At 41.6% G+C, this 24,794-nt stretch overlaps 1 protein-coding gene across 1 annotated transcript in view; it reads left to right on the forward strand.

The window, feature by feature from the left end:
* Window positions 1-24,794, forward strand: part of AR (androgen receptor) — a 187,898-nt gene that overhangs the window by 151,695 nt on the left and 11,409 nt on the right. Inside the window, exons 3-4 of the mRNA NM_001195724.1 lie at window positions 3,062-3,178; window positions 22,893-23,180. Coding sequence (NP_001182653.1) covers window positions 3,062-3,178; window positions 22,893-23,180 — 405 coding nt within the window. The remainder of the gene's footprint in view (window positions 1-3,061; window positions 3,179-22,892; window positions 23,181-24,794) is intronic.

Raw genomic sequence — 24,794 nt, forward strand, 5'->3', positions numbered from 1 at the left:
CCAGTCCCAAAAAGAGAGATATCATATGTTTTCCCTGATCCAAAGTAACTAATAGAGTACCTGAAATATAACGTATTGAAGTGAAATGAACATTTTGAGATTCGATTATTGTTTTCAGCCCTTATCTCTTCTGTTTAGGAACAGTGTTTTTTCCTTCATACTGTTTATTTAACTCTTTACTTAGTGTAGGTAAACTGAAAATAGATATTTTAGATCTTTGTAAAAATTAAGAGTGGGAGTAGGGGAGGGAGGAGGAAGAGGGATTGAAACATGGATGAGAGGGAGGGTAGGGTGGGAAGTATTACTATGTTCCTAAATCTGTATATATGAAATACACAAAACTTGTATAACAAATAAAATTAACAAAAAGAAAGAGGTAACATTACAGTAAGTTTTCTAAAAGGCCAGAGTAAAGAGACAAGAGACCATAATGTTGGATCATTTCTTGTTTACCAGCAACAAGTAACTCCTTTGTACAAAGCAGTCTTCAAATATATTCCAGATGTAACTCAGCTATCCTTCAAGAAGCCTAGAACTGGAAAAGATTTTAATGCCTTTTAAGTCCAGCCTCTCACCTGATCAATGGGACCCAGAGAGAGAAAAGCATCTGTTCAAATTCATATACCGCATTAGTGGTGAGACTGAACAAGAATAGAGATCTGATTTCTGGGCCAGTGCTCTTTCTCTTATCTGGACCTTTGATTCTTTTCTTCAGTAGAAAATTTCCTCTGTAATCTCAACAGCTGTTATAGTCCCTGGCATATAATACATGATTGGTAAATCTTAAATTAATGTACAGTGGCATGTGTCATGGTGGACTTTGCACTTACTTCTGAGTAAATCATTAAATATATCTGTGTTTTAGGTCATCTTGTTTTAGGCCAAGAGGCCCCCGGGAAACTATCTGAGTTGCAATAAAAAAAAAAAAACAACTATTTCTTGCTTTATCCACTGCAATTTCCCTTAATCACAAGATGATCCTTTTTTTCAGAAATGCAATCTAGAACCCCTCTGGGAGCCTCGTTCCACTGACTGGATAGCCATTTCTTGGCAAACTAGGGTCCAGGAATTAATATTTTCTTGTGGAAGATGAACGATTTCTCAAAGAAGTCAAGTACTTCTAACTGCAGCTTATTGCAGTAGTCAGTGTGATGAGCTGGCCTTGTAGCAGACACCCAAAGGCTGAATTGGTACACATTGCAGTCCTCAGTTTGCAACAGGAAAGAAGCTATTAACAAATTATGTGTTCTCTTTATACAAATAACATCCTGCAGTATGGTTGAAAGAGTACTGGCCTAGAGGCCTTAGGTTTTTCATCTGTTAAATGAAGGAGATAATAGTACCTATCTCAAAGCACCGCTGAGATGATTCATTTGAATAGCATATGTAAAAACCCCAACACAGTCTTGGTTCCTATTAGGTGCCCAATAAATGGTAGTTTTCTTCCTTCAGAGACCTCTAATTCAGTGTATGCCTTCATTCTTGAGGCAAGTCACTTCCCCAGATCCCATCCTTGGAAGGAAGAATTGTATTGCTGTGATTTTTAATAGTTCTTTTGAGTCATCATTTTTGGGTTCTTTGACAAAAGGATGAAGGAAGGATAAAAGGGGAAAAAAGAAATTAAAAAAGAATAATACTAAAGGTAAAGAAGGCAAAAAACAATCCTTTGTATAATAAGGCTAACCCCATGTTCTTGCAGGTAGCCCTTAAAAGCAATGCTTTACTGACCTGGTCAATACTGAGTCTTCTACATAAAATTACTACTAAACTGAGAGGAATTTCTGCACCTGGTGTGCATATTCTAGGCCTGGTGAAGGGAGAGGAAAACTGAGCAGTAGCTAAATTTATGTTGGATAGTTGTTGCTTTTCCTATTATCAAGTACTAATCATCTTTTGTTTTTCCTCCTTTCTCTCATCACAAACGTTCCTCCTCTGCCAAAAGAAGTTTCCTGAAAACCAGAGCCTGTTCATTAAGTTAGAAGGATGGCAGTAAATATGAGGAAGAAGTATCAGGGGCTTGAAGAACCAAAGAGTGGAGTGCAGGGGTGCACGTGGGCAGGCTGCAGCAGGGATCTGAGCATGAGGAGTTCCGCATGTTTCAGAGCAGCTGGGGATTTCTCTTTGTCTGTTTATGCTTGTGACTCTGTGTGCCTTCACATCTCTTGCCATGTTTACTGGGGGTTCTAGTGTGTGCCAGGCTTGCAGTGGGAACAAAACAGCAAAGTATTGAGTGAAATTTGTGGTTTGGGTAGATCTCCACATCATTGAGCCGCTGTGATCAAATATGAGGATCTTTGGATTTGAGTGTCTCTCTCTCTCTCTCTCTCTCTCTCTCTCTCTCTCTGTGTGTGTGTGTGTGTGTGTGTGTGTTTCTGTGTATATGCATACCTATAGCCATCATATGAGTGTTCTTTATTCCTTTATTCCTCTACTGGCTTCAGAGGACTCCATTTTACTTTCGGTGTTTCACCATGCAAAGAGTGGGTTTTATCTCTGATTTTTATTACCTGCAAGATTGGAGATGTAGTCATTCCACCTGGAACTGAAAACTAGTTAGAAATCCCATGGAGCTGTCTTTTATAAAAGTTTTGCCTGTACTTGTGTCTTGAAAAATAAACATCTTACTAGCCTGAGTACAATCCTATGCATGCTTACAGGTGTCAGAGGGAGGCAACGTTGATTTAGCATAGCCTCTGCTGTGCCATGTTGAAAGAGTAACAATTTCCACAATTGATCATTTTCTTCTAGATATTTCTGGCATTTGGTAAAGGTAAAGCATCTTTTTTCCCCCAAAACCATTGAGTAGTCCTAATAATGGAGGTATCAGCAGGATCTGAATTGTTTAGCCCTTCAGAGAATGCCAATGAAAAGCAAACAATATGAGTACAGCGCTGAATTCAATATAAATTCCATGTGATCAGACTATTTTGGGACCTTTTCTGTCCACATCTCTCATCTAGTAGGATATGTCTTCAGGTCTTTTCTGTGTAGAAATACTCAAAGTGAGATGGCCCTGGAAGTGCATTAACATGTCTGTTTTCTGTCGTGTTTGTTTTCCCAGGGAAACAGAAGTACCTGTGTGCCAGCAGAAATGATTGCACCATTGACAAATTCCGAAGGAAAAATTGTCCTTCTTGCCGTCTCCGGAAATGCTACGAAGCAGGAATGACTCTGGGAGGTATGATACTTTCATTCCTCTGTCTCCTCCTTCTTCTCCCTTCCTTGCTCTCTGTCTCTCTTTCAGCCAAATTTTCCTCTTTGATGCTTCCAAGGAGACCAGCTGTGCTGTAGATGCATGTTGATCCTTTCATAGCCAAAGTGGCCATCAGCTAGTTGGTATCTTGTCTTTCTTTTTAAACAATGCCACTGTGTCTTCTGATTTTCACCATATGAACAGGAAGCAACAATTGGGGATCAAGGACCAACAGAGGATGTATGAGTGTGGACTTGATGAGGAAGAGTTCCTCAGGGAACATAAGGATACTGACCAGTGTGGTTCAGTGTTAGTTAGGATGAGGGAACTAAGAAATCAAGATCAGCCACAAGAGCAGGATGACCCAAGCACAGGCTGGCCCTGAATGCCCAGGAATATCCTTCAGCTAACTGATGCCCATGTTGTAGGACTGGCCACCTGGAATGGCAAGCTGCTGCTCTTTGGAGACTGTGACTAGGTTGCCAAACACAGCCAATTTCCTTTCCTACATTTACTAGGAATGAGCAGGCCTTTTAATCATTTCCTTTTCTTTGAAAACCCATTGATGGTTTCCAAAAGCATTTTCAGTAGTACAGAAGCTTGATAGAAGGAAGATACAGCTTTTTTAAGGTCATACCCTCTATCTTAAGGATCTCGGTCCCCTGAGCCTGTGTCTCACCATGACTGCTGTCACCATTCCAGAAAGGCTTGACATCAGTTGAGTGACAAATATTTCCCCCTCCAATTTCCTCATTTATTCATGTTTATATCTGCCCAATGCCAGGGTCCTCCCTGCTGCCTGCTGCTTCTAAAAGGTGCATCTTTCATGAGAAAAGCAAGCTCATTAGTCTACTTTCATTTATGAATAGGACCCGAAGAAAGGAAAGCCTATTTTTCAGTGCCCAAAACTGTAGCCACATACCTGATTATTCATTATCAGCTTTTAACACCCACATGCCTGGAATCTGACCCTCTTACCTCTGTTCTCAAGGGTAATTTACAGCAGTTGTGTCCAGCTTTCTGTGAGGTAGTCAATACTTTGTCTGCCTTTGTGCACATCTATAGATAGCAGCTACTTTCCTAACCCTGGCCTGGGCCATGTGTGAGACTTTGTATAATTATACCCTCCCCTCCATATAGGTCAGTCATATTTAAGCAGGCCAAAGTACTGCACATGTGTTGACCCAGGCTCCACCTGAGGTAGTATCAACAGAAGCATCTCGAATAACATCTAGTACTCTCAGACTTCACAGGCAGGTTCTCTAAGTGGCTTTCTAGGCAGCATTATCAAATGAGAGTCAAATATCTGAGGAAGCCTAACCTTGTTTTTCTTTACTTGGTGTACTCCAAGGAAGCCCTGTAATTGTGGTCTGCAGTGGAGGGAAAGAGGCAGTACTGGGGTGAGGGGATGTAGAGAGAAATCCAGGAAGGGTGTAATTGACAAGAGGAAATGTTTGCTCAAATGAATATTGTAATCCCAGAATGAGGGTTCTGATGCATAGAACTGTGTATTATTTAGCCTTCTCTGAATTAAATGGAAAGTATAGGAATTCCCAGGTGAAGAACTCCTTGGCTTGCCATCTGCTTATTTGAATTGCAAATGTACATTGATGAAGGTAAAGTTTAGTGATAACAGAAATTCTCATAAATATGTGAATATAAATCTTAAAATTAGTTCCATGTCTTGTTGAATATCCTGTGTTATATAGCAGCCTGTGAAATTATTTCAGTGAACATCTTTTGAAAAGGAGCCTGTGTATAATAGATAATTTCACTATGCCATATAGCAGTCAGACAAAACTTTGTAAATTGATTCATTGCACAGAGAAATACAATAATTTTTCAGGTTGATTTATTAGCTAGAGTGCTCCAATCTGAGTGGACTTAGTCAACACAATGAAGACAAACTGAGAAGTGTTGTGGCTGGCTTTCTTTTCAGTTCTATTCACGTGGTATTACTGAGTGTCAATTGTAGACAGGATACTGTGTTAAGTATTAAAGCCTGCAGCTGCCCAAAAGATACAAGGATTCTTGATATTGTCTAACTGGCCTTGCCTTTGCAATCAGGCATACTTGGGTGAAAGGCCCATTTCCATTCTTTGTTATGTCCCTCCTCTGAGCCTCAACTTCTTCATCTGTACTTCAGAAATTCTGCCCTTACAGCCTTATAATGATGATCAGATGACATAGTGAGTGTGAGCATCCCTGCTAAATGACAAAGTACTAGTCAAATCTGGAAGTTTAGTATGACAGTGAGGTCACTACTAACTTCACTGGCAAGGGTCTCACATAGACATTTTGATCACCTCAAAGGAGAATTCATATAATTTTGTTTTCTTTTCTCCATCACTCAAATCAAAATTACATAATACATTAGAAAATGGCAACTAAGAATGTGGCCTTTGGCAAGTTTCTTCCTGCCTGTGAGGTTTAGTTTTCCCATCGTAAAAGGTGGCGAGTTTCAGCAAGGACTTTCTGGCACTGATCTGATAGCTATAGCCACTTAGAAAGGATTACAAATTTATCAGCCCTTTCTTGGATTGTTTTTGCCCTGCTCCCCAACGTATAGATAGTCAAAATGTGGGTGCTTTTTTGCACAGTAATTTTAGCTACCTCCATTCACACCTGCAGAAGACATAATATGTGTCAAAAAGTAGACTGGATGGAGATTATTAAGGGGATGGAGGGCGAAAAGGTTTCTGTGTGTGAGTGAAGGGTTGTCTGGCACTGTACAGTTGATGGCTGCTTGTTCTTGAGGCCTCAAGATCTCTAATCCAGCTTTCTCTATTTTGTTCCATTAACTGTTTGGTGGTGGAATCTTCCAACTCAGAGGTGTATATGGCCTTTTCCTTCCTGCTTCCAGGCCTACTTCCCTGTTGCTTTGATTCTTAGCAGCTCTTGATATTTCTGAAAGGATTGTAGAGGTGATTGGATTCTCAGAATGATTCCCTTAAAGGCCTCTTCCAGGTTCACAACTGCCCATCTACAGAAAAGATAAATCTTTCTTTGTGGAACATTAATTTCTGGCTGCTTTTGAAAAGTGCATATTGCTAATTACTTCAAGAATTTAAACACTTTCCTACTTTTCATCTAAAAAAACACTTATAAATATAACTGTTCAGCTAAAAACCTTCCTTCCAGTGAATTAGCTGAGGTTTTTTTCACAGCACATAATTAGGGCGAATGCACAACTCCATGTCACACTTTTCTCTGCCCCTCCCAAGGATATACTCTCAGTTTCTAAGATGGAACAAGAAAGAAAAAATTACTTTTGCTGCCCTCTCTCCCTTTAGCTTTCCCTTCTTCCCACTATCCCTACTGCTTCTCTGAAAACAGCATTTCTTTTTGTGTTTTCCAACTCTTGAATTCTCAGCTTTCAGTAATTGGTATTAGCCTCTGTTTACCCCTTCCTCTCCAGGCCCATGGAAGTTTATAGGCCTTTTAGGAATTTTAGGTGGCAGCCAAATCCCAGAAGAGGAGCAGGAACACAGAGCCCCCAGAATATGTGAAAATCTGAGACATACACCATGTCTTTCAAATGTTTTTCTAGCATATGTGAGAAATCTCCTAGGAGACTGAACTCTGCACATAAGAATGAAAGCTTAAGAGATCTGCAGATTTTAAACAAGTTCTATGAATTCTTCAGCTGGGAGAATGGTTCAGAGAGCCTCTGGCCATGTTCTGATGCCATCATGGACTCTCTGAACTTCCTTGAAGTTTCCAGTGCTCCATACTTAAGAGAAGTCTAGTATTTCCCCTATCCAGATCACACATCCTTGATGCAAGAGAATAATTCCAATCCTGAAATACCACTCATGCCATGGTTCTTCACAGCGTTTATTCATACATATAACTGTTCATCCATCCTTCCAGCCAGCCAAGAAAACAGGGTTTTCATCTTTCCATCTACTCATTCATCTATTCATTCATGGAGAAAATATTTGTTTAACTCCAAGTATGTGCCAGAAACTGTGTTAGACATTTTGGAGAAGGAGAATAAAATATGATTGCTACCCTCAAAGTTCAACAGGAGGATACAGACAGTGAAAATGAATACAGCTTAGTTTTAAAGGACAGTTGGAAATTATTGAGAAGTTTAGTGAGATGGAAGGGAAAGGCATTCAAGGAAAAGAGCACAGTTGGAATAAAGTCACAGAGACATGAACAGAATATATTAAGGGTTTATTGAGAAACAGCAAGTGGTTTAATATGGCCTGTGCTAGGGAAATGCAGAAGGCAAACTGAAGCTACATCAACAATGAACTTTCTTCTGATGCTAAGTTTGGATTTTGAGAAGTTGAAGTTCATTTTGCTTACTTGCATGTTTATTTTTTGAGATGATTGGTAGCAGCATGAATGTTGCATTGTTGAGCACTTATATTTAAGAAAGGGAGATAATAATATGCATAGAAATTTCTAGCATCAAATTTTCCTAAACACCTAGGATTCATTCTGGGGCTAGTTACTGGTTTGATAACTGCAAGTATTGACAACATACATGAGGAAACACTGGCCTAGACTAGAACAACTGGCTTAAATAAGGGGCTTACTGGTATGCCAAAAGCCATTTGCGCTGGTCTAGGCCATCGTTTCCCAGTGTGGATTCTGAGAAAACTAGTGCTATGACATGCTCTGTGAAAAAATTATTTGTATGGCCAAATAAGTGAGGGTAACCTGTGAATTATGGCTCCGCTTGGAATACTTGGAGAAATTCCTAATGCATGTTAGCATATCACAGGTCCCAGCAAGGATTGCACTAAAGTAACCTGAGGAGCTTTATAACTTTACAACTCAGGATTCTCAAATTTACTGCAACCCCAGAACACCCTTTTGCACATAACACCTGTTAACAACCTAAAAACCCACTGTTCTCTGGAATACACATTAGAAAACTTGGATATAATTAGACTGTATCCTGTAGACAGACAACACTAGCCCAGGTCATCCATTTTACAGACAAGTGACATCTCTCAGTGGGAGAATAAATCAGGGGTGCACTAATTAACAAGACAACTCCATCCTAATTACACCTCAGGACTATGCACCAGTGGCTCTCAAAGCCACTGAAGTAAACAATATTGGGTCTATAGTATTGTTAGCATACACCAAGGAGAGAATGCAAAAGCATCTTAGACTGAAACATGGTTATTGCTCAAGTCATGTAATCACCACAAGTGCATATTCCTGACTCGAGGTTCATGCTGGACAACTAATTTCAAAGAAATGCAAGGACTTCCAGCATCATGGAGAGTGACCACTAAATATTTTGGATATCTAGACATTCCATTCTAGTGTTTAATAGTCCTTTTCTACAATGTAAGTAGCATTCTGATATCTCCCATAACCACATTGTGATGGTATCACATAACCTCATTGCTAAAGTAGAAGGCCTAGAAATCAGTCTTGTTGAAGTCGCTCAGTGATTGAATCCCCTCTACCTCCTACTCAGCAGATAGTATAAACGAGTGGCCTAAAGAATTAACAATGTGGAACTCAGATGCTTCTCAGACACAGTTCTCAGGTACCTGAATACTCCAACAGATCTAGGTAATTAAACATGGACAGAGGAGCAGAATCATCTACAAATTTTGGCATCAGCTTGCATCACATGTGACTCGGCAGCCAGAACCTCTGGGGGTTTTGTATGGTTTTTTGTTTGCTTTTTTTAAAATAGAAGTCAAATAGAATAGTTGAAATTTCAACTCAGCTATATATAGGACTTGTTTTTACCCATGGCCCTACAACTCACTATGTTGATGATTTTGGTCAAATGATTAGATCTCTCTGAGCCTCAATTTCCCTGACTATGCTTTGAAAATAAAACCTTTCTTACCAAATTGCTCTAAGTATGAAAGATGTTTATACATAGTAGGCACATAGTACATATCACTGTATTCCCCACTTCTTTCTTGGGTGAAAATTGCTCTTTCTTTGCATTCCTGAGCAACACTGGCACATTTTTCTCTGTTATTACGGTGTGGCTTTTGTTCCTTATTCAGCTATTTGGTCTCTGAATTGCCCTTGAAACAACCCCTGAAATCTGCTCTCAGTGGCTTAGATTGCCACCTCTCAGTTGGTTAATGTACATATTTGGCGACAATTTGTAGGGGGGAGGGGAAACAATTATGATGCTCTATAATTGTAGTTCTCACGGGAATTTGCATATAGAGAGATCAGAGACTCTATCTCTAATTCTTCCAAATCAAGTTATTTAGGACAACACATACCAGGATATCTCCAAAAGTTTATGGAAAATGAAATTAAAAGATAATTTATCTGGGCTGGCATTGTGGCATAACAGCTAAAAAGCCACTAACTGCCACACCGGCATCCTATATGAGCACCCTTGCAAGTCCTGGCTGCTCCACTTCCAATCCAGCTCCCTGTTAATGGCCTGGGAAAGCAGTGGAAGATGGTCCAAGTCCTTGGGCCTCTGAACCCAGGTGAGAGACCCAGAAGAAGCTCCTGGCTCTTGGCTCCTGGCTCCTGGCTCTTGACTGGCACAACTGTGGTCACTGCCGCCATTTAGGGAGTGAATGAGTGGATGGAAGATCTCTCTCCCTCTCTCTCTCTCTCTGTAACTCTTCCTTTCAAATAAATAAAAATATGAGAGAGAGAGAGAGAGAATGAGAGAATATGAATGAGAATTAGGGCCAGCGCTGTGGCATAGTAGGCTAAGCCTCTGCTTGCGTGCAAGAATCCCATATGGGCACCAGTTTGAGTCCCGGCTGCTCCACTTTGGATTTTGCTCTCTGCTATGGCCTAGGAAAGCAGTAGAAGATGGCCCAAGTGCTTGGACCCCTGCACCCACATGGGAGACCCAGAAGAAGCTCCTGGCTTCGGGTAGGTCCAGCCCTGGCCATTTGAGGTCATTGGGGAGTGAACTAGCAGGTGAAAAAATCTCTCTCTTTGTCTCTCACTCTCTTTGTCTGTAACTCTACCTCTGAAATAAATAAATATGATCTTTTTTAAAAAGAGAGATAAGTTATTTTGGTGAAAAAAATGAAATCCATGTATATAAAAATCTTCAAAAGCTTCATGGAAATGTGTATTATGGAAAAGTTAGCATAAGATTTTGGGTCTTTTGCACCAAAAACATTTATTTATTTATTTATTTGTTTGTTTATTTATTTGTGTGTGTGTGTGTGAGAGAGAGAGAGAGAGAGAGAGAGAGAGAGAAAGAGACTACTCTCATCTACTGGGTCACTCCCCAAATGCCCACAACAGCTAGGGCTGGGCCAAGAACTCAGTCTAAGTCTCCTACATGTGTGCCAGTAACCCAACTACTTGGGCCACCTGCTGCCTCCCAGAGTATGCATTGGCAGGAAGCTGGAGCCAGGAGCTAGAGCCAGAGCTTGAACTTCGATACTCCAATAACAGATGTAGGTATCTTATCCAGAATCTTCACTGTAGGTCAGTCAATACCTCCCCCTAGACGTATCTTTGAATCTGCTTTCCATCAACTTTTGAAATACCCTTTTATTTGTTGTGCTGTGTTTCTTAGTATTTGCTTTTAGGCATTTGTGGTTATGGGTAAATAATTTTTTAATCATCAAAACTGTTGAAACACCCTATATCTAATATTTGAGTGAGTATCTCACCTGTAAAATTTCTACTTAAAATCCTTTTTAAAGTGTAATAGTAAAATTTTTTATGGTTGTTTACTTTTGCTTTGAGTTCCTCATAATCCCTGAGTTGCTCTTGAGAAAGTAAAATGATGTCACATACAATGTTTTTCAAAAGTGGTAGACAGAAAACTAAGAGTACATAGCACACAATAGACCATGCATTTATAAAGGCAAGAATTTTCCTAATACAAAAATCCAGAAAAAAAGGTTTCATATTCATGGATAACATAACTACTTGTTTTAATACATTTTCCTTTTGATTTAAGAGGAGTGCCACCTGTTTCTGCAGACTCTAGGACATAGTCCTTAAATTTACAAAAGTTCAAACCATTTTCTTATTGTCCTGAACTCATACACAGTTACCCGAACAAGACACTTTTAAAAGAGACTTTTGCACATCTTTTGGGATCATGTTGCTAAGAAGTAGAACTAAGAAGAAAAACACACAAACACCCAGAAGTCAGTAGAGTCTTCAGATCATCTGTTATTGATAATAATTCCATGACAACAGCTATTTAAGATGTAAACTGGAAAATGACATCCCCACCCTGGAGTTTAGAATTAGGCTCTGTTTTCCTCAGTCTAGTTAATTCTTGCTAAGCTTTTAGATCTCTTAAGTCAGGCACATAAACGTCTTCCTTTTCTCTTCTTAATATCCCCCACTGGACCAATGTTTCTGTGCTGAAGTGACACTTGATTGTTGAGGAACATTTCAGCATCCCAAGAGTCAGCAGTTCAAAATCTAAGCCCTGAGCACCTGTAGAAACTTGGAGTAGTATCTGCAACCAGGAAGAAAATCTGGATCTGGCCAAGGCAAAAGGTCATCAGCCCAAGTTTGCACTGAAGGTGCCATGCTGTCCACAGTGAAACTGAAAGATTGATAACTCTCCGCAGGATGGAAAGTGAGTCATGCAGCTTTGATTAGTAGGCTTTCAGGCACACAGATATTAATGTGAAAGCATTTTCATCTCCAGGCTGAGTGATAATGTTTATCGTATTTTGGGATTGTTTGCCCAAGAAATTCAGACGTCCTCCAGTAAGTTTTCTTTTTCCCTGAGAATCTATAATGAAATTGTTAAATTCTGTCTCCCTTCTCTTTCCCAACATCCTCCCTTACCACAATTCTTGGTCACTGTATGCAGAAAGGCACATACATACATATCACACACACACACACACACTTCAGCATATTCGTGAATAACACAGAAGAGGTGACAGAAATTCTAAGTAAGCAATTTTCTGTTTCTCCATCTCATCACAATTTTACAGATACATAAGAATAAAGAAAAAGAAATCCTCATTCAAAATGGCAAGCACCACCCCTCTTTCCATGTTGCTTCCTACATCGGAAGACCTGACTTCCAGGCATCTAATTATGGAGTCTACTAGGTGAAAGCCCATCTTTAGAGTGTTAAACTCACCAGTGTTTCTCTTTCATATTAGAAAAATTCCAGGTTGGCAGTTGCAAGCATCTCAAAACCGAAGGAAAGCTTACATAACTGCCTCATTCAAAATGAGGGCTCTGGAGGGCTCTAATGGATAGCCTAGAAAACCCTAGAGTCCGAAGTTTAAGAGCTTACGCTTTTGCTTCCCAATACAGACTCTGGAATTAAGACCGAGGGCTACTGTTGCTAGCCAATGAGACCAATAGTGTTTCCCTAGCTCACAGGGATGTTGTCAGGACCCATTCTAGAAGTAGCAGCAGTTTCCATTCCTACAATTTTGTGTATCATGATTGCTATTTCCTATCCTGTGGCTTGGTACTGACAGAGCACTCTTGATTTGTTCTGGATCATATATGATGAAAGCCAAGTACTGACTCAGACAGATGCCATGAAGCTCTGGCTCTGTTGCTTACTTCTCATGATGTGCTTCCGGGAAGAAACTTTGCTGATGGAACTCGAGGTTCCGCCTTGGACAAGAAGCCACTGTGCCTGTCTGAGGCTCATGTGGCCATCTCTATTTGTTTATTTGGCAATTTATAGAGTTTTCCTTTGACAGCATTGTTTCAGACCCCTGCCAAGCACCCAACCTTTGGTCTTAGACCCCATCATTTAGCTGAAAGTAATAGCTGACCTACAGATAGAGAAGAAGGACCAAATTTCTGCTTCTGGAGGAGAAGTCAGCCAGCCTTTCTCTTCAACATACCAGGAGACTAGACTCAGACACTTCTCCTTTTCTTGTTCCCAAAGTCTCGTTGACTGTGTTTGCAGGAGCTCACACACATTTGAACCTTCCGTAAGGAGGAGAAAAGCAAAAACATGGGAACCAGTGCCTACTTATCTTGTTTCCTATTAAAGTTAGGATGACGGAGGAAAACAAGTCAGACTTGTCTTTCTTGGTTCTAGCCTTATTGCTCCTGCATTCCCCCACCGCTCCCTCACACCACATGCTTGCCTCTTCACCAGATGTGAGGCCTCTTTCTTCTTCCAAGCTGACTCCAAGCACTGCACCAATGTCAAAGAAGCATTTAGGGTTTGTGCGATCTCCCGGTTTTTGCCTCAGAGCCTCCATATTATAGCAGATTTCCTTCTGGTGGAGGTTGACTCTGTGAGGCCCGAGGCAGACAATTACAAGAGTCAGAAGTACTCTTCCTGCCTTGCCTTTCCCACTCTCTTCTTATTCCAGTCTCTGCCCACACACACACACACACACACACACATTTCTCTTTCCCCTGACTCAGCAATGTTCTGGAGAAAAGCCAAGGAAGAACTTTAGGAGGGGAATTTCCCCCTCCTCAGGGCACACTTTTAATCACCAAGCCAATAAGAAGTTCCCTAATGTGAATTAAAAGACTAATGTAGTTTGTTGTTTTTTTTTCTTTTTTAAAAATAAATACTTTCTGTTTGTTTGAGTGTTGCATATTCCTGCTAGTGAAATTTTCCTTTAATAAAGCCATTAATGCACCAATGGTATTTTCTTATTTACAACAGACTGACAGAATTAATGCTGTTAACATTAGGCCTTTTTTCTTCTTCTTTTTTCTTTTTTTTCCCTTCTCATTTGCTTTCCAGGTCATTCTGACCTGTTCAGCATGGACTGTTTCGCATTTGTTTTTAATGTCAGTTTAAATGTAATTGTAAAAGCATGTATGCTCTAAATTCACATAGTTACTTTTTCCAGTGGAAAAGCCTGCTTGTGAAAACCTTTCCAGACTCTGTCATGTCACATGAGCAGGTTTTTGGCAATGACCTTGTGACCCTCACTCAGGATGGCATCTGGACAGTGGGCCCCTTTTTTCTGGCTCAGTAGTCAGAGAGGAGACTTGGACATAGTTTCTGCCAGATCCTGTGCTTTGGCAAGGATGTTCAGCATTGCATATCATTCTATTATTAATTACGTTTACTCCTCCATGAACTAAAAACCATTAGACTAAATAGTCCAACATAAACCTTGAAAGATAAAATTTGATATTCTTTCCCTTGGCTATTCCTCTGACAGAGAATGGGGGCTATAGGGAAGATAGGGGATTCAGGGGCAGGCCAAAGGAATCTTCTTGCTTGAGGGACTTTGGCAATGCACTTATTAATCCCACTTGATTACATCCCCTAACTAAAATTTCTCACTCCATGTGTGCCAAGGACTGGCTCGGCTCCCTGCCTCTTGTGGCAATCTTAGTTCTCTCCACCCATCTCCAACTCCTACTACTCAGCCTCCTCTCCAGTAGCCTGTTATTCAATCAGGATACCTGGGTTCTGCAACCCTCTCTGCTACTATCTAGCTGTATGACCTTGGGCAAGGCTTACCTTTGGCCTTCAGTCTCTTCACCTTTAAAAGAAGGATTGGTTTGGGGGGGGAGAGGAAGGGATAAACAAAAGTCTTTAAAACTCTTTTTCTGGAAATGGAACCTTTTCTTCAAATGAAGTCTGACACAGCTCCACAAATAAAGGTAGAGAATAAAGGATTGTTACCCTTGCTTGAAAGAAGGAGGGGTGTTTGGGGTCACATGCTCATGTCCACTTCACCTCTTCTCACGGCTCTTCCAAAACCCTTGTAGGATGCTTGGAATTCTACTACTGTGCTAGGTGGATATCTGGGGATCCTTATAACTGTGATGATCCTCTCTCCTATTAGATTCCATTCCCTGTGGAAACTGTTTTCTTTTTTTTAATTTGTATTAATATAAATAGAAGCGATTTCATAGGTACAATTCTTTTTTTTTTTTTTTGACAGGCAGAGTGGACAGTGAGAGAGAGAGACAGAGAGAGAAAGGTCTTCCTTTGCCGTTGGTTCACCCTCCAATGGCCGCCGCGGCCGGCGCACTGTGGCCAGCGCACTGTGCCGATCCGGTGGCAGGAGCCAGGAGCCAGGTGCTTTTCCTGGTCTCCCATGGGGTGCAGGGCCCAAGCACCTGGGCCATCCTCCACTGCACTCCCGGGCCACAGCAGAGGGCTGGCCTGGAAGAGGGGCAACCGGGACAGAATCCGGCGCCCCGACCAGGACTAGAACCCGGTGTGCCGGCGCCGCTAGGCGGAGGATTAGCCTAGTGAGCTGCGGAGCCGGCCTCATAGGTACAATTCTAAGACAATCATACTTTCCTCTTTCCACATATCCTTCCCTCAACCCCCTCCTTCCTTCATTTCTTTTTTTTCTTTAATTTTTGCAGAAACATAATTTCAATCCACTTTATAATCACAGGCTTAATGCACCAATAACCATACTATTCAACAAGTAAATAGTAGAAATTATCTAGCTTGGTCAGAAAGAAGTTTGCTTGCTTGGTATAAAATGCATGAGTGGAGCTATATGAGGCTCAATAACTAGAAATAGTAAAAGAGATCAGTGCTGTCTTTAGAATTTACTCTTTGCTAAGCATTTTCCACAGATTCCCATTTGGAAAATCCCATCAACCTTGTGAGATAGATCCTGTTCTTATGCTTGGATTCTAAAACCTGTCTGATTGGCCCTCAGCTTCTGATTTTATGCCAATTGCCCAAGATAGAAAGGAATTCTTATAGTCTGCCACTGTAGGCTGGTTTTCAGAAAGTGTTCTAGTAGATCCGTTTGTGAAAGAAGTCTTAACCTGACTATACTGGCATACAATGGCACTGGGTTTAGAAGAGTTTCACTGGGCAGATCTCATTTCCTTCTAAAACTTGGCATCTGCAGTAGTCAGGTCAGATTGTCACCATGATATAGATGAGAAAATTGAGATATAGGAAAGAATAAGGGATTTGTTCAAGGTCACACATCCATAAAATTCTGAATACTGTAACCAAATAATAGTAAGCCCTTTTTGTGTGAGAGTATTTTAGAATTTCAATGTCAGTGATGCATTCTGTCTCCAAGACTTCAGTTCATTTTTCCCAATACATCAGTCTTGCAGAGTCCTTTTAGTGTTATAGAATCTGCCTTCTGCTCTCAGATATCAACCAGTTTCTGCGTTCCTCATTAGCAGCTTTAATAATCAGGTATCTATTATCCCCATTTTTACAAATGAGGAAACTGGAGCACAGAGGGCCTGGGTCTGGCCCAAAGTCACACAGCTGGTCAGCATTAGAACAAGGGTTACAAACATGACAGTCTGATTCTAGAATCTTTGCTCTTAACTACTACTCATTCTACATGTATAAGGAAACTGAGAGACAGAAAGGAAAGAGGTATTTCCAAGATACCACAGTGAGTTCCCTGGCTCCTGGTCCTGTATTCTTCTGACCTTCCAATCCTAAAATCATATAATGAGAACCCCCCCTCTAATCCTAATACATGCAAATATGGCTGGCATTATTTAAGCCAGAGGGCACAAACTGGTTTTCCCCAGGCTAAATGTCACCTGCAGAATTCTGTTTGTCCAATACAATGTTTGTTTATGAAATTGGTGCCTGGACAAGACACCAATCACTGTTACTCTCCTCAACCCTTCCTATTTATGTTCAATAGACTTTTATTTTCATGTATATATCTGCCTGGCTTGTAAAGGCATTGGAATTCATGACCCCTAGATCTAAGCATTATAAGTATCACACACATACATGTTCTTATAAGTACAGCCTGGACTGGTTTCACAAGGAATTCAGAGCTCTGCACCAAACAGACCTTTATGTTTACTTAGCATGTAGAATCCCATTTAAGGTCTCGGTTTAGTTTTATAGGCAATCATGTGCTGGAGAAACGCGGTTGTTTTTCATTTCATATTGTGCCAGCCTTCCCTTCTCTGGTCTATCTGCTCCCCTCTCGATCCTTTATTCCCCCTTTTCCCCGCGCCTACAAGCTTTTCCCCTTATTCTCTGGGAAAGGATGGATAGTGAAAAAAAAAAAAAACATTTTGGAGGGCTCATTATGTGCTAGATATTCTCTCCTTTAGTTCTCATAAGTGTCCTAAGAGATAGATGGCAGCATCCCCATTTTACAAAGGAAGAAATTGGATTTCAGAGAAGGTAAACAAAGGGCTCCTAGTTACTAAGCTACTAACTGACAGAGCTGGGCGGTGAACCCAAGAAGGTTTGACTCCAAAACCCCGTCTTTTCACTTAACACCACATTTCTATAAGGCGGTTTTACTCATTTTCTTTTGCTGCATAACACATTACCACAAATTTAGCAGCTTTAAACAACACCCATTTATCAACTCACAGTTCTATGTGTCAGAAGTCTCCAGGCTGTGTTCTAGTCTGGTGCTCAGAGTCCTCTTCCAGGCTCGATTGAAGGACTGAGATTCCTGTTAGCCTGCTGGCTGTCAGTCAAGGGCTACTCTGAGCTCACAGAGACTGCCCTCTTCCCTTGCCATGGAGGCCCCAACACCTTCAAAGCAAGAATTAGAAGATCGTCCTTGTGTTTAATTATGATTAGTGTCTTCAGGAACAGCCCAGTCCCTTTTAAGGATTCACCTGATCATGTCAGGTTCACCAAAATATAACTATCCCTAAAATTTAAATGAATTTGGACCTTAATTATATCTGCCTGAGTGGGCACTTAGCCTTGAGTCCAATGTCAGAGTACCTGGGTTCAGTACTGGGCTCAGGCTGCTGACTCCAGCTTCCTGCTAATGTAGACTCCAGGAAGCAGTGGTGCTGGTTCCAGTAATTGTGTTCCTTCCACCCATGTGGGAAATAAGGGTTGAGTTCCTGGCTCCCAGCTTCAGCTCCCAGCATCAGACTGGCCCCGTCTTGACTGCTGTGGGCATTTTGGGAGTGAGTCGGTAGATAGAGCTTTCTCTCTGTCAACTTTTATTTAATAAATATAAATTTCCAAAGTACAACTTTTGGATTATAGCGGCTTCCCCCCCCCCATAACCTCCCTCCCACCCACAACCCTCCCATCTCCCACTCCCTGTCCCATCCCATTCTTCATCAAGACTCATTTTCAATTATCTTTATATACAGAAGATCAACTTAGTATATACTAAGTAAAGATTTCAACAGACTGCACCCACACAGACACACAAAGTTTAGAGTACTGTTTGACTAGTAGTTTTACCATTAATTTGTATAAATACTTTTTAAAAGCTTGCATCTGCCCAGTCATCTCACAAGAATATCTAGATCAATGTTTGACTTAATAACTAGAATATATGTGTATTTCAGAATCTCAGAATGTTGGGGGCCAACATAGAAGTCATCCTAACACAAAAGTGATCTTTTTATGTTCCAAACGCTGTACTGAAATCTGGGGAAGAGAAACATCCTTGATCCTATGCAGAGGGATTCAAAGTTTCTAAGACTGGAAATTTCACTCGCCCATTGTTGAGAAGGCCTTCTATCTTGGGATGGCAAGAAATGAAGCTAGAACAGAGCAGAAAGTCACAGAAGCTAGAGAAATTACAAATTAATCAAATTGCTCCTTATCAGAAATACACTGGGGAACTTGATTTGAAAAATCCTGGGGGTGGGCATTTGAAACAATAGTTAAAATGCTGCTTGGACTGCTCTAGGTTTTGAGTGCCATCTACTCTGCTTCTGATTCTACTTCCTACTAATATGCATCCTAGGAGGCAGAAGGTTATGTTTCAAGTAACTTGTGTCCTGCCATCCACATGGGAGATACAGACTGAGTTCTGATCTCCTGGTTTTGTGCTGGCCCAGCCCCAGAAGTTGCAGTCATCTGGGGAGTGAACCAGTGGATGCAAAATCAATCTTTATCCCTCTCCCTCCCCTCTCCCTCCCCCCTCCCTCCTCCTCCCCCTCTCCCTCCCCCTCTCCCTCTCTCTCTCCCTCTTCCTCCCCTCCCCCTCTCCCTCCCCCTCTTCCTCTCTCTCTCCCTCCCTCCCCCCCTCCCTCTTCCTTTATATAAATAAACAAAATTTTAAATTAAAAGAAAAATCATTATCTGGTGTTATAGTGACAGCTTCAATAAGGATATCGTGCCCTAGGACTGAAAAGTGAGTTTTCCATGAGACTCAAACATCGTGTCAGGCCAAGTGCTCCAATGGGCAATATGGTAAAGGGCTGATGGAGACAGGGAAGTACGTTGCCAGTAGTCGTTTTGTGTCACTGCTAAGACCTAAAACTGAAAGACAGATGCAGAGTAACTCATACACTCATTCACCTTGAATACTCCTTTTCTTGTTGTATCACTCAACCTAAGTCAATGAATCTCTGCCTTGACATAGCGGCTAACTGGCCTGTGCCTTATATGAAAGAGATAGATTTGACTCTGGGGCTCAGGTGCAGGGGACAGGAGGGGTGTAGGGGTGGCTTTCATAGAAGAAAACAAGGCCTTGGGCATTGAGTAACAGCTGAGGCTAGCAATCCTCATTGTCCAGCATTCCAAGTCGTCTAGCAACATGCTGGCCTCTGGTGCAGAAAGAGAACAGAGGATTCCCCGGCAGAATGAATGGAATCTGATTTCAATTATGTTCAGTACAGTCATCCTCTTCAGGCAGAAAGGCCAGAACACCTGGTGCAACTTGGGCCACTGTGGCCAAAGGGACAGCACGTTACTGAGATTTAGAGGCAAGTGGCAATGTGGCTTTTTTACTTCAAGCAGATGCCTTATAGGTCTAGGAGAGGAGGATGTAAAATCACTAGCCAATTTCTCACTGGCACTACTCAGCAAAAGCGGAATTATTTCATCTTGATGGATTCTCCGTAGGGTTTCTACACATATTGATCTTGCTTGTAATGAGCTTGCTTAGGGCCACGAGTCATCACCCCACTGAGATTGGAACTGTTGGTGGAAGAATCGAAGTGACATATATTATCTCACTGATTGTCCCAGTACCAGTTGCTCTGTGTGGCTCTCCACCTTTTTACAAAGCCCATTGAGTCTTATGTATTCATTTAGATTCTTTTCCTCATTGCCAATAACTTTAATAGGGTATATGGTAAATGGACAACTGCCCCAGAGGATAGCACTCTTCAATGGAACTTCCTGAGATGATGAAAATGTTTTCTACATGTGATTTCCCAGATAGCAGCCACTAGTGGCTTTTGAACACTAGAAGTGCAACCACTGAGACTGAGAGATTATACCTTCTATGTTTTTGATTATATATAATTTAAATTAAATAGCCACATACGTCTAGTAGCTGTGTGTGTGTGCCTGTATGTGTGTGTGTATGCAGAAGCAGGAAGGCAGGAAAGGAGTTCATTCCAGTTAAGCAGCCATTTCCTTACACACACATGCACACACATACATGTACCACTGTATTACCTGTCTACACCCTGAAGGTATTTTAATCAGAGATGCCTTGATAAGATAATTTTTTTAAAAAAATTTATTTATTTATTTGTGTGAAATGCAGAATTACAGAGACTGGGAGAGGGAGAAGGAGAGGGAGAGAGAGAGAGAGAGAGAGAGAGAGATTCTTCCATCTGCTAGTTCACTCACCAAAATGACTACAATGGCTGGGGCTGAATCAGGCCAAAGTCAGGAGTTAAGAGCTTCTTCTGGGACTCCCATATGAGTAGCAGCATTGCAAGCACTTGGGCTATCTTCTGCTGCTTTCCCAGGCACACTAGCAGGGAGCTGGATCAGACATGGAACAGCCAGGTCTTGAACCGGTGCCCATATGGGATGCTGGTGCTACAGGCAAAGGCTTAACCCTCTATGCCACAACAACAGTCCCGATTAGGTAACTTCTAAGACCATTCCTGTTTTCTCATGCTGTGAATATTTAAGCCACAGTGTTGCCTTAAATCTGTCTCTGTTTGGGCAGATGACTGCAGTATTCTCATAGCTTTTTGTCTCGTGCCTTCTGTATGTGATGCTAATTACTGAAATTTGGAGTCAAAGATAAAGGTGCAAGGCAAGGAGGATAAAATCGCAGCCCCACTCCTCAACTCTGCTTTTAGACAGAAGGAGTAGTCAGGGCTTCAGACTCCTTAGGGAGGCAAAATGATATAATACAGGGAAAATGGACTGTTTAGTTAGCAGAGCAGGTTCATAGTATTGGGTTCCCCTGCTGATAACTGTGTTATGTCAGTGTACTCATTTGCAAACCAGGAAAAGAAATATAACTAATCTTCTATGATCACTGTGTAATTAAATGATAGAGCGTGTTCACAAAGTGAGGTACATAGAAAGGCATGAAAAAAAAAAACTAGTAGCTATCCTTATTTCTCTTAGTCACCTCAAGCATATGCCTAATTACGCATCTCTTCTGAGCTGGAAGGATGACTCCCTGGTCTGCAAAGTCCTGAGCTCAAGGCTGGAAAATACTAGTGATGGGGGAAGTGCAGTGTGCTTGTGGGAACTGCAACAGAGGAACAGATGCTACAGGTACCACCAGCCTGTGGACCTATGAACGAGAATCTTTGTTAGCAGTGAGTTCACCAGATGACCTGATAATATGGAGTACAGGCTAGCTCTGCAAGAAGATGGGCTTGGCCTACACCATACCTTCTAGCCTTGGTGGGAATTAGGAGTGGGTGTACATGTCTCCTTATAACTGCCTGTGCCCAAGCCATGCAGGAATGATTTTTGGATGAGGTCATCTTGCATTTAGAATTAATTTGCAGGCTTCCTTGTTATTTTCCCGAAACAAGTTCTTTCTCCTCGTATACCACCAATCCCACCATTTTCTTCTTCCTTACCTTAGGTGACAATTCAAACAAGTGATTCATTCCTACATCAATTTACTCAGTGACACTGCAATTGGAGTTTGCACAACAAGACTTTTTTTTCTGATTAGAACCAAGTCAGTTCCAGATATATATATTTTTTTCTGCAGAACCAGAACAAAAGAGCCATAGAGTTTTTCATAGTTATCCATTTCAGTTGAGTAATCAAATTCTGTTTATACTTTTATTAATTTATTATTATTATTACTTTAATAGATGGATTGGAAATAAGTGATTTATGACCCACTCTAGTGCAACTGCCTGTGTAGACCTCAAAGTTAGGATTGTTTAAATTATTTATAATTCTGTCAATATAAATTCTATGGAAAATAGTACAGTGTAAACATGGGGATGCCAAGGACCTCTAAATTGTGTGTGTTGGGGGGAGGTGTTCGCAATGTGGCAAAGCAGGTAAAGCCGCTGTCTGCAGTGCCGGCATCCCATATGAGTGCCCATTAGAGTCCCGGCTACTCCACTTCTGATCCAGTTCTCTGCTATGGCCTGGGAAGGCAATGGAAGATGGCCCAAGTCTTTGGGCCCTTGCACCTGCGTGGGAGACCTGGAAGAAGCTCCTGGCTCCTGGTTTCAGATGGGCGCAGCTCCGGCCATTGCGGCCAGTTGGGGAGTGAACCAGTAGATGGAAGACCTCTCTCTCTCTCCCTCTCTCTCTTTCTCTCTCTCTTTCTGCCTCTCCTTCTCTCTCTGTGTAACTCTAATAAATAAATAAATCTTTAAAAAAATGGGTGTGTGAGTACGTGTGAAGGATAGTTCTTAAGATTTGAGCTTTGAGTTACTTTTGTTATTTTAAATAACGTAATCTTTGTCATTTCTAACGAATGCCTCCTGACATGGTTCTCATTTTACAGGAGGATAGTCATTTATTTACTTTGGGATGATTAATTTTCATTCAACTAGTGTTGAACATCTGTCCTAAAGGAGTTTCGAGTCTGTGACAAGGATGAATGTGCATCCTTATTTTCTTAGCTCAAGCAGCTTTTAAACAGAGTAGTTGTGCTGTGTGTTCGGGGGCCGCTGATGATAATAAATTCAAATGTCTCTTCCTTCCAACCAGCACGGAAGCTGAAGAAACTTGGAAATCTGAAACTGCAAGAGGAAGGCGAGTCTTCCAGTGCCAGCAGCCCCACTGAAGACACAACTCAGAAGCTGACAGTATCACACATGGAAGGCTATGAGTGTCAGCCCATCTTCCTCAATGTCCTGGAAGCCATTGAGCCAGGTGTGGTGTGTGCTGGACACGACAACAATCAGCCCGACTCCTTCGCAGCCTTGCTCTCGAGCCTCAATGAACTGGGCGAAAGACAACTTGTCCATGTGGTCAAGTGGGCCAAGGCCTTGCCTGGTAAGGAAAAAGAAATTGATGGCATGGGATAAGAGAGATCACATTAAGGAATACTCCCAGGGCCAGGCAGCATGTCTGGTACTTTCCTGCCCTTTTATTCATGCGGTCATCACCATCACTCTATGGGGAAGGGATTGTTATAATCCTCACTTTAAACATAAGGGAATGGAGTCTCAGAAGTCACATAGGAAGGCAGCACCATGGAGTATCCTGTATGGCTCACGTAGATGTCCTGCGGTCATGCTTTCCTGTTGAACTCACAGTCATGGTTAGCAAACTCCCATAACCACAAATCATATACATACCCCACATGCGTCTTAGGGTACCCTTCTATGTATGTACACATAGGCTCACCTTCAATATAATCTCAAGCCTCGTTAACAATCTGACTTCAGTGTCCCCTTAAGGAGCTACACCTTGGGCACTCTTCTAGTTTGGTATGATAGAAAGCACATGGAGTTGGGAGTTAGAACACTTCATTTCTAGTCTTAGCTCTGCAGATAAAACTCATGGTGTGACCCTTCCCCTTATGGGTCTGTTTCTCTGTCAGAATAATGTATAAAAAGTGATTTGGACTAAATTATTAGGTTAGTAAACAAATTACCAAGTATTTGCCTAATGTCTGGTTGGATATCTCCAGTGATGGAGAAGTCAATTCTTCAGTAGGTCATCTATTATTTAAACAAATCTGTTAAAGTATTGCCGCTTAAGGAAACCTTAGAGACCTTCGATTAAAGGATTCACAAACCTTGTTCTAGTAGCTAAGCACTTTGTTTCTCAAAAGCATTACACACGGGTCAAAGTGGAGCTTTCAGATTTAAAGACATAGTCTGTGGCCTGGACCGCACCAGCTCTGGCTCTCTCTCCCTCACTATCCCAGGGAAGGCTGAGGTCAATCTTGAAGAGTCTTGGAGCTGTAGGGAGCTCTAGCTCCAAGTTTGAAAACCAATGAAGCATGTGTTCGTTAGAGGTTCATCTAATCCTGAGATTAATTATTCAACGATTCTTTTGAAATATGAACAACCAAACCTCTTGTGGAGTCAATGATTCACCTGCCTTCTAATAATAACTGCCATTCAGGTGGAAATTTATAGTAAACAGGGCAATTTCCTATGTGTCACCTGATTTGATCCTCATGAGAATCCTACAAAATAGAGGTACTGTCTCCTATTTTACAGACAGGTGCTGGGGTGCTGAGAAGTGATGTGATTGGCTTACAGTTGCAATCAGAATGTAGCAGGGCAAGAACTTGAGCCCAGAGCCCCTCTTAATTCCACATTTCTTCCAAGTTACCTGTATTCTGAAGCACCCCAACAGTTCTGTAGCCCTGGGCTTTACAGTGTTCACTAAAGACCACTTGGATCAGACGTAGATTTGTTATATTTGAAGACATTACCTGTTGGCTATGAAGCCCCTATTTTGTATTTTCAACTCGCAAAGTCCAGTTGCAGGCACTAGACCATCACTAACACTTTCACAGTACAGGAAGCTGAGGTTGACTAGCCAGTAATATCATTGGGGCCCGGCGCTGTGGCTCACTAGGCTAATCCTCCGCCTGCGGCGCTGGCATCCCGGGTTCTAGTCCCGGTTGGAGCGCCAGTCCTGTCCCGGTTG

Source organism: Oryctolagus cuniculus, chromosome X, assembly GCF_051225735.1.
Source record: "Oryctolagus cuniculus isolate XC-2025 breed Fujian yellow rabbit chromosome X, ASM5122573v1, whole genome shotgun sequence".
Lineage (NCBI taxonomy): Eukaryota > Metazoa > Chordata > Mammalia > Lagomorpha > Leporidae > Oryctolagus > Oryctolagus cuniculus.